This window comes from Gavialis gangeticus, unplaced genomic scaffold (assembly GCF_001723915.1).
Source record: "Gavialis gangeticus isolate Ggan-Ray unplaced genomic scaffold, GavGan_comp1, whole genome shotgun sequence".
In the NCBI taxonomy this organism is placed as follows: Eukaryota; Metazoa; Chordata; order Crocodylia; family Gavialidae; genus Gavialis; species Gavialis gangeticus.
The window spans coordinates 3,234,932-3,245,330 of NW_017729011.1; the positions used below are offsets into that span (position 1 = coordinate 3,234,932).

General features: G+C 54.8%; 1 protein-coding gene across 9 annotated transcripts in view; it reads right to left on the minus strand.

The window, feature by feature from the left end:
- The window catches only part of RGS3 (regulator of G-protein signaling 3), a 222,393-nt gene that overhangs the window by 19,955 nt on the left and 192,039 nt on the right, over positions 1-10,399 (minus strand). For 8 of the 9 annotated variants that reach the window (XM_019510367.1, XM_019510370.1, XM_019510366.1 and 5 more), the window contains one exon: positions 8,351-9,019. In XM_019510367.1, the coding sequence (XP_019365912.1) occupies positions 8,351-9,019 (669 nt within the window). Of the gene's footprint in view, positions 1-8,350; positions 9,020-9,715; positions 9,816-10,399 lie in introns of those variants that run through there. The other variant, XM_019510375.1, reaches the window with a different exon arrangement.

Sequence of the window (10,399 nt, forward strand, 5' to 3'; positions counted from 1 at the left end):
CTTTTGTTCACTTGCCCTGCCTTGATGTACTTGTACCTTTAAGGAAAAGGAGGCTGCCTCAAGGATTACCGGGTGAGCTCTCATCTGCTCCTGTCCTGCTCCCGGGTCTGAGTCTGTTCTGATTCTGTCCTTGAGCCTGCCCTAGCTCCCATCTCCACACTATTCCCAGGTCGCAAGGGTCCCGTGGGCACCAGACCCTTCTGATTCCCTCCCCCCCAGGCACCAGACCTGCTCTGGTTCTGGCTCCACTCTGGTTCTGCCGCCACCAGGTACCTAGCCCCTCCTGGGCACCAGAGCCTCTCGATCCCCTGCCAGGCACCGGACCTTCCCTGGTCCCATCTCTGTTCCAGTTCAGAGCACCTGGACCCAACCTAGTCCTTTCTTCCCCCTTCACCCATGCTCTAGCCCTGCTCCCAAGCCTCTGGCCCTGCTCCGGAGCCTATTGGGACCTCCTTCTCCCCTTAGTCCCTCCCAAACCTCCAGATGTTTCCCCAGACTGTAATGTCCTAGGTATTATTCAGGAGCTGCAGCCATCCTGCCCAGATGTTCTCTCAGCAGCCCCCAGGACCGGGCTGCCTGCCCAACTCAGACCTGAGTTTATACCAGGGGTAGGCAAAATATGGCCCACAGGCTAGATGCAGCCCGTCAAGGGATTTTATCCAGCCCGTGGCAGGTCCCTCAGCCGTGCCTGGCCCAGTTACAGGGGGGCAGCCTCAGCCATGGTGCGTACAGCTGATCCTGCCAGCCCTGTTGCGTTTTGAACTAGCAACAGGGCTGGGGAAGCACAGCAGCCAGACTCACTTCTTTGCAACCCCTGAAGCAGCAGCTCCTTCCAGCTGCCACTGCCAGTCTCCACCACTGCCAGACCCAGCCCTGCTGCCCCAGCACACTGGCCCATCTACCCAATACCCACCACTGGGGGCACCAGACAGAGCAGGTGGGCAAGGTCTCCATGGAGACCAGCCAGGACCTCCATAGGCAGAGCTGGGTGGATGGTATGGGGCCACAGGGAAGGCAGAGTGTGGCGTTGGGAGGGGGATGGGCTAACCAATACTCCCTAAGTGGCCCTCCAGCCCAAATAATTGCACATCCCTGGCTTATATACTGCAAGCCCAGCTTTCTTGTGGGTCATGTGGCTCCTGATTGTCTCCTGCCACACAAGCTGTCTGCTTCATCTGCAGCCTGCCTACTCTTAAAGTAGCAGGAGCACCAAGCCTCCTGCTTACACAGGCCTTGACCTTGGAGCACAGGACCAGCTCTAGAGGATGGGGAAAAGGCTAACGTGTCAATATTTAAGAAGAGCTAGTGGGGCAGCCTGAGTAAGTGGAGGTCAACTAGTCTGACATCAATCCTAGGCAAAATCAGGAAACAGCTGAGAAGAGACATCAACAAGGGAGAATTTAAACGCAGCCAAATCATTCTGGCCTGACAATCCAGGGATCCGCACTGCTGGGAAGGGGCTTTTATTCATGTTACGGGCAAGGGCTGAAAACAGAAAATCCCAGAACCAGGGCATGCTGCTGCCTACAGCTGTGGCACATCAGGATGCGTCTCACCATGCAGGCAAGAAAAACCCCTGAGAATGCCCAGGCTCCATCAGAGTAGGTCACTGTTTCCCCTTACAGCTGAACACTGAGCTCAGAGACCCCACCTGGCATTTCCTAGAGATCTTGGATCAGGCTTGAGGCAGCTTCACAGACTCCAGTCCACCAAGTCCCTGACCAAGGAGTGGGGTATAGCCACTCCTTGTGGCCATGTGTACAAATGAATGCAGAAAACTTCTTCCTTGCTACCATAGGAAAGGATATCCAGAAGCAGGAGCCATGGCAAGCGGGGAAGAACCAACTTGGAGAGCACCGCTGCTGAGCATCTCACTGTACACATGGCTCTGGTCTGGGACAAGGGATGTGTTCTGTAGCTTCCACCAAGGCATCTCATTACATCACTAATTGGCCCTGGCACTTGAATCTTTGGGACAGCCATGTGTAGGGTTGGGCATGCAATGCATGGTGGGAAAGACACTGTAATAACACCCACCCATGAGCCAGGTTATCCCATGGTAGCAGAGATATCCTGCAGGGAGGTCCCCTCTGCCCGCGTGAGCTCAGGCCCATTATGATTTGCTCATCTTGCTATTTTTTGTAAAAATGGAAAGAAAAAAAAACCTGTTGAATGTTCTAAAAAACAGCCGAGAGCAGAGGTGACCAACCTACAGCATGGGTGCCACAAGTGGCAGGGGCAGCCTCTGTGTGTGGCACATGGCAAATGAGGGAGGGGACAGGAAACACAGTCGCAGATAGGGCAGAGAGCAGAAAGCAGAGCAGCAGATCAGGGAGTGGCAGGGGGTTGGAGTGGCACTCAGGGAAGGTGTGTGGCTAATTTATGGCATGCTTGCCAAAAAGGTGGTCCCCACACTTCCCAGCTTGCCTTCCCCCTCAGCCCAGTCCCCAGCTCAGAGATGCAATGTGCTTTCCAGGATCCCCAGCACCCTGGTCCTGCCGTGGGAACTCGTTCTTTAGCCCAGCAACCCCAAGCTAGAGGCTTTTCAGACTTCCTTCCATTCTGAGTTTGTGTTTCCGGAGTTTATCACACCCAAACAATACAGCCCTTGCAAACTGTCTTCCCCCTCCAGATATGGCCCTGGCAATGAATTCAACCCAGGCGACTTGCAGCCCTGAGAACATTTCCTCCTATTGTCAGGAAAGACTCCACTTCTGCGTGGAGACAAAAGGCAGACCATGGCCTCACCTCAGCCTGAAACGTCCCAGAGCCCCCAGCCAGAATGGATTCTTAAAACAACAACCTCCAAATCCCTGCTGCAGAAAAAGGAGATGAGCAAAAAAGGAGCCCACAGACTGCCCCAGACACAAGAGGGTTAAAGGGGAGAACAAAAGCCTCCAGCAAAAGTGATGTGCTGATACAAAGCTATGCACCAAGCATCCTGCATGCAGGAGGGGATTCCAGGGCCTTTGGGAAGAGAGCACCTTGAGGTCTGTCACCACCTTGAGACCCACATGCTGCTGCTAAGGATTCTGGGTAGTGTAGTCCCTCAAGCATTTCTTGTACTAAGTACTATTATTATTAGAACAACCACTAGAGGGTGTCCAGTGAGCAGATTACATGTGATGGCCACTTGCCTGTCGATTATACCCCTTGGATTTTTAAGAATCACTCCATTAAAACAGCAAAGAGTGCCCAGGAAGGTTTGCAGCTGAGAGGCAACAGGCAGAAATTGCCACAAAACAAGAGGCTACATGGCCCTGTGTGCATCTGCCATTTTCTCAGTGCTTTCCCTAGAAGTCAGGTCCCTTAACACTGCTCTAAAATCAAGCAAGTGTTATGCCCGGGTCCCTAGTCCCAGCATTCAGGGCTAAGCACTGGCTCTGATTAGACACCCAGATCTGTCACCATGAAGAACATCTGAACTGAAAAGCAAAGGTAAGGATTTATTTGGGTGATATCTTTTATTGGACCAACTACATAGTAGAGTTAGACAAGATTTCGAATGCAAAGCATTCTTCTTCAGATCTTCAGAGAACAGCTTGCACTTGAAAGCTTGTCTAACTATCCCAGCTATGCAGCTGGTCAAATGAAAGATATCACCCAAAGAAATCCTTGCCTCCCGCGTAATTCCTGGACCATCACGGCTACAACACCACTCCATCACTACCACAAAAAAGCAAAACGTTCAACAGCTTCCAAGATCCCAGGGTATGAGAGAGGCTTCCCTAGCTGGTCAGAGCAATGAGGCATTCATGCAAAAACACTATGGCCAGAGACGGACCTCATCTACCACGCTGGAAACCGTGTAGAAGGGAGTAAGACAAGACACAAGCCCTGGAAGCTGGTTACAGCCTGCTAACCATTCCCGGGAACCACTCACGGCAGGAAATCCTGTCATGTACACAGGAGGGTTACTGACAGCTGGAAGATGCAATAAGGCTCTTGCCTAAACCTTTGCCTGTGTGTCCCAAGTTTCCTCAAGTAACGTGTCTCTCTTCTGCTGTTTCTCAACGTTAGTGGGAACCTGAGGTGGGAAGGAGGGGCCTGGTTCAGGTTTGGCTGGCACATCCTTGTCAAGGTCAGGGCAGGTGCTGGAGGCCCTCAGTCCACTACAGGTTTTTGTGCTGGTACTGGGAAAAGATGTGCTGGGGATGCTGCCTGGGGTCAGCTTCATCAGATAGGGCTAATGGAACACAGGGACTCCCCACTGCACAATGCTTGTCCTTCACCCACGTCCCACAGGAAGGAGGGAGGTGCAAACGATAGTGCTCAGCGCTCAGCTCCAGCTCACAATGACCACCCCAACAGCGGGCCAAGCCGGGCTGCAAGCAGGTCCTGTCGATAAGCACAGCTATCACTAGAGGGCACTCCCTGCCTGACAGAGCAGGGCCGGGGGTCAGCAGATAGCACGTGAAAAGTCAGAAGTTCTCCCGGAAGGATTCTTTAGAGGCAGCACCTATGTCGTGGCAGCCAAGCTTGTTCCACTCCTGGGAGCAGTCCTCATACCTGAAGCACCACCGTTCTTTATTTGGGTTGGGAGGCAAAATAACGAGGAGCACAAGGGGAGGATTTCAGAGCATGGCTACATCTAAAGGAGGCAGAGAGGCTGTCACTTCACAGACACAGCCAAAACAGGGCCCAGCAATCCAGGCAGCCCCAGCAAGGCAGCTCTTAATCCAGCTGGTCCCCCAGACTGGCCACTCCCCCTGCACTGGTCCAACCTAGTACAGCAGAGACTCTCATTGGGAATAGGCACCAGCTGGGATTCACCAAATCCTTCCCATTAAACCAGGAGTAATTAAGACCCATGGAGTTGGATCCAGGCTGTTCTCAGCCTTGAGCTCTCCTGGGACACCCAGGAAGAGAGTCTCAGACTGCCCTGGCATGGTAACCTACCATAACATCTGCATGGTACTGGGCTCTTGTGGAGTTAACATGATGCCAAGAGTAGTTTGGAAAAATACAGTGTGCTGGTAGCAATCAGGAGCCTGGAGCAGTTACACAAGCCAGAGCAGGGTGAGCAGCCTCTGACACCATTGTAATTCTGCCTGCTGTGTATTAGCCATCTCCAGAGCTCACAGAAGTCTGCTCTACCCAGCTTCCAGGCATGCCACACAATTCAACCATCAAGTTCAATGCCCATTTCCACAGGGTGCGGCCATTCCTGAAGGCTTCAGGAATAGCCAGATCTAATCCAGCCCACAGCACAGCAATCACCAGAGAAACACAAGACTCCCACATGGCATGAGCCCGAATAGTTATGCAGGGCACAGAAGTGAAAATCAGCAAAGAACTGAGCAGACTTGTGTGTGAGGAGGTGAAGCGTTAAGTCTGACTTAAAGGAAAGATACTGGACTCTGCGCAGGGGGGGAACCTCTCTTGTATGGGTGGTGGGCTGGAAGGGGGGAGGTTGGCTGCACCACAGGCAATTTCTGCTGCGTGGCTGCATAAATGTCAGCTCTCCTCGCTGGCTATAGAACGGCAGGGGGCAAATACAGGAACAAGCCACCCCCCGAGGCAGCCAGAGGCTTGTCTCAGTTGCACAGAGAGCCGCTTCCTGCAGCTCGCTGTGTGTAGAACGGCACCTCAGCTAACAGGTTTTAAACCTGGTGAGACCAATGCAAGCTGCAGCTCAAAGGCAAAGTTGGAACCACATGAGGAAGATACCACTGCCCAAGTGGGACTGCTGCCCTCTGAGCACATCCTGGCCTGCCTGTCACAAGCAGGGACAGAGCACAGGCCACACCACCCAATCCCAAGCAGAATCCCTGTCTGAGATGCAGATAAGCCATTTTCATCTCTCCCCCGTGGAGGGCAGCGCTCCACACACCCTAGCAGCACATTACAGAGGCATTCATGAGCACAATAGCCCTCAGCCTCCCTCCTGTAGCAGCCCCTGGGGGTCCTGATGGGCCCAGAAATTTGGCAGCAGGGGAGCAACAGCAACTAACCGTGGCACCACTCACTCCCTGGCCACCCAATTTCCAAGCCCTGCAGGCCAGATGACATGACCCTGCATATGGTGCCGTGGCTGCAGGCGTGATCCAGCACAGGGCTGATCTGGCCCAGAGACTGTGCACACACTAGGCTCCTGGCCTGTGGGACTAAAAGGATGGGCTTTAGCACACATCAAGCATTGTTACAGCAAGGGGCTGCTGATCCTACACGGTCACACGGGCTCACTCAATACAGGCCTTCGCTGGACACTGCCATTGCATCTACTGGCCTGTGAGCCGTGTGGGCCCCCAGGAGGAAGCTGGCACAGAAAAGTCTGTCATGCTGACTCCTTTCTCAGCCAGATAGGCCACTGCCTGCCAGGGGCTCTCTGACCTGTGAGCACAACAGCTAGGGAGCCTGCTAGGAGTCTAAGGCCAGGGCCCTCTTCATACATACTCCTAACCCACAGAGGCTCAACAACTGGCTGCAGCCGGAAGTGCTCCTGGACCACCTGGGTGCTCAGGACACTTCCCCCCACAAAGGTGTAGCACCTTTGGGTTCAGAGTGTCCAGCCCACGTTGGGTTTCTAGTCTAAGAGATGGTCAGAGTCTTGATCAGCTCAAATGGATAAAGATCCCAAAGGAAGTAGCAGCCCTAGCTGCTTCTACAAGTGGAACGCCAGCCTGGCACAGAGAGGATTAAGCTCTGGCTGGCAGCCTCATGGCACACCTTGTTAATCCCTGCTCCTCACTCATGCCAGCAGCTGCTGCACCTTGCTCTGACCCAGCCAGCTCCTCGTGCCAGGGCCGCCCATCCCCTACAGCAGAGCGAGATGGGGAGGCACACCAGCTTAGTCCAGGGATGGGGAGACCAACAGCAAAGCAGAGAGACCCACATGCTCACAGGGCCCCAGAAGCACAGGAAGGGCCAGCCACAGTCGGTTCAACCTCCCACCACTAAATCTTCAGAGATTAACCTCCCCACAAGGGGCTGGGAGTGAGTCATCTACTCTGTGCTGGAGGAGAGCATGCCCCCAGGGGAAAGGCTCCCAGCTTCCGGCTCAAAACTTGGCCAAAGGCAGGTTCCCTCCTGCACTGCAGAGTGGTCCTGCTGGCTCCCCAAACTTCACTCCAGCAGGTACAGGACAAGCCAATGCTCCTCAGCACCAGCCTGTGGCCCCTGCTACGCAGTCCTGGAGCTCTGCTCCCCACGCAGCTCCTCCAATGCCCCTAGTCCTGACCTGCAGGCCCTTGTCCTCCCACAGTCATTAGTGAAAAGATTTGTTTCAAACAGTGCTCCTTCCATCTACGTGACCTGACAATGAAGTCATAGATCGTCACTGACATCACCCTTGTTTCCATGGCAACAGACAGAGGGCACAAGCCCATGACAGGACCCTAGTGCAGGATCAAAGTCACAAGAGCTGCCACCAACAAGAGGGGAGGGAGGGGGGAGCTACAGAAGTCTGCAGAAATCCACTGGGGGCTCCAAACACCCCTACACCTGAAGGGAACTTTGGCACCAACCTCCCCCCTCCCTTTCACTGGCCCAGGGCAAAGAGCTCTTGTTAAAGGAGCAAACCCTTAAGGCATATCTGTTTTCCCAAGTGCATGGAGGAGTCATGGCAAGATGGGCAGTTGGGCCATCAGTGGAAAAGCTCTCAAGAACTGCTGCTGCCTACATGTCTGGTGATGGCACCAGCACTCTTACCTAGGGCACACTGGCAGGGTTGTCTCCAACCCTAGAGAACCGAGTGCCCCCTGCATCCAAGTCACATCCATTCTGTGTGAGCTAGGCCTGAATATCACGCATGTGTCTGGGGTAACTGCTGCAGGTAGGGGAAGCTGCCAGCTCTGCTGCCACAGGGGGTGAGATCCAAAGGGAGCTCTGAGACAGGAGACGACATCGCTGGCACAGCACCATCACCATGGAGAGGAGGCACTGCTTCCCCACCCCAGGCAGTGGGGCCCCAACACCATGACTCTTGGGGGGTGCCAGTCCCTCATTGCCCGTGTGCTGGGGCAGTCATAAATCCCCAACATGCTAAAAGGGGATCTGCAATGGGCTGGGCACAGGGGCAGAATCTGCACCAAGATGCCCTGAGTAGCAACAAATACCCACCCAAATCTGGTGTCCTCACATCTCCCCTCTCTGGTGACAGGTCTCTGGCTCATGGCCCAAGCCCTAAGGAACAGACTCCCCTGGAGCCAGTGGGAAAGCCCCTGCTGGGGCAACGAAGGAAACGGGCCCAGCAGACAAGCCAGGACACACCACCTGCCCCACGCCCACCACGCTCAGCCTGTTCCCACTGCCACCCATGCCAAATAGAGTCCTGCACCAGCTACCAGCCTTCCCACCCTAAGGGAAGTGGCCGCAGTGAGCGGGGGCATCCGTGCCCTGGCTGACATACCTTCCTGTTCCCAGAGAAGAGAAGGGTGAGCTGGTGGATGGAGCCCCCATTCTTGGTGAGCTCCTTCTTAAGGGTCCTGGGAGAAGGCAGGCCCCAATTGGTCTTGGGGCTCTGGATGTCCATGCAGTTGAGCGTGGTGTCAGAAGTGAAGCAATGGCTCTTGGCCTCCTGTAGCAGGCTGCCCTCACTGTGTGTGCGGCGCCGCAGGGAGCTCTGCACATTCAGGGTGTAGACCGGCTCACAACCTGGTGTCGCAATCATGCTGCTGCGCTTGGCCTCATTTCTGTCCAGGTAATGCTCATCACTGTCATCATCCTCCTCATCCTCATCCTCTTCATCCTCTTCTTCATCCTCCTCGTCCTCGTCCTCGTCCTCCTCATCCACCTCCCTGTCCACCGTGCTGTCCTCAGCACCCTCCACGCTTTGGCTGAAAGTGCTATCCAGGCGCAGCTCCGGGATCACAAAGGCTGGGCCGGAGCTGTGCCGCTCCCTCACACTCTCAGCTGGAGTTGCTGCTGCTTTCTCCCAACAGGCACCTGAGACAGCTGGGGCAGCATCCTTAGACACTTCACCACCAGGGCCCTGTGTGGCTGGAGGGGCACTGCCAGCTGCCACGTTCTCCTCCTCAGAAGGCATTTCCCTTGGCTTCTCAGATTCAGTCTCAAGCATCTGCCAGGAAAAGAAAGAGCCAAAGAAACAACAGGATAAGTCAGGACAAGTCCAGAACATCCCCCAGTGCCCAGATGCCATGTCCTAGGGAGGTCAGGAACACCCACCAGTCTTCTGAGTGGTGCATGTTAAATAGAGGGGGCACCCTCTATTTCCGCTCCCCCAGTCTGCACCCACAGCTAGCTTACAGCATACACACATGCACAAGTGGGGCCTAGTGAGGTCCCAGCCCAGACTGCTCTGGAAGTGGAGCAGTGCTACCCTCCATTGTTGGTGCCAGAGGAGACCTTCTTACTCCTCTCCAGGTGAAAGGCAACACTGGGTTATGCCCTCTTGACTCAATCACGCACACACACACTGAACTAGAGGGTGTTGCCAGTCATTATCTGTATTACAGCAGTTCCTAGTGCCCTCCAAACACAGTGCTCCCCCAAGGGCTCTCCATCTATGGTAAGGCAAGAAGCAACCAGTAAGGGTAAGAAGCAGAGTAAGGGAGAACAAGCTGGCAACAGCGAGACTGCATGAAGTAGCTACACTCAGCCTGGGCCTAGCTATGCTCAGCCTTGGCCTGATAGCTACACAGGAGCCCAGTGACAGAGTGAAGTGTGCAATCCCCTCCCAGAACCCAGGCAGCCAAGGCAGAAGGCTCAGCCAGAACCTGCAGCCAAAAGCAAGAGACAATACCATAGTCCTTACCCTGCATCATGCCCTCCCACCTGCTGACACCTGGGTTTGGGGGCTCAGGCTCCCAGCGATCCAGGCTGCCTGCATACCAGGAACCCAGGCTGCAGAGGGGCAAAGCAGGCAGTGGAAACCAGAAACACTCGTCTAGCAGCTCCTGCCCCTCCTGCGCCACAGGAACAAAACACAAAGGGGAAGTGCCTGCTCCTGCTCATCTGCTGATTGCCCAAGGCTCAGCCCAGCCTCTGCCTGTATGAGAAGCTGCATATTTCTGGCCACTTGACACTAACTAGAGGGCTTTTCGTTCCCAGCCTCCCTACCACACCCATGGTGCTCCCTATGGCTACCCCAGGGCACGCTCCCTGTTATGGAGCGCCTCCCACTGCTGCTTGCTGTGGAGTGTCCCACTGCTAAATGCCCTGCAGCTCCCCTCACTGGGAGTCTCACTACTCCCAGCCCCCTGGCAGCATCACTCACTAGGGGCCCCTGCTCCCATCTCCCACTTGGAACCTGAAAAGCCACAGCCCCTCCCCGAAATAACTGTTTGAGCTAGGCAGCTCCGCCATGGCCATGTGTGTGGGGGGGGGGGTCCCTTAATCCCTGCTACTTATTTATTGAATAAGAAGGCAGCATTAGAAGGCTGTAATCTGAACTATCTGAAGTAGAGATAGCTGCAGAAGAGGAAGCAGCCAAGGGAAG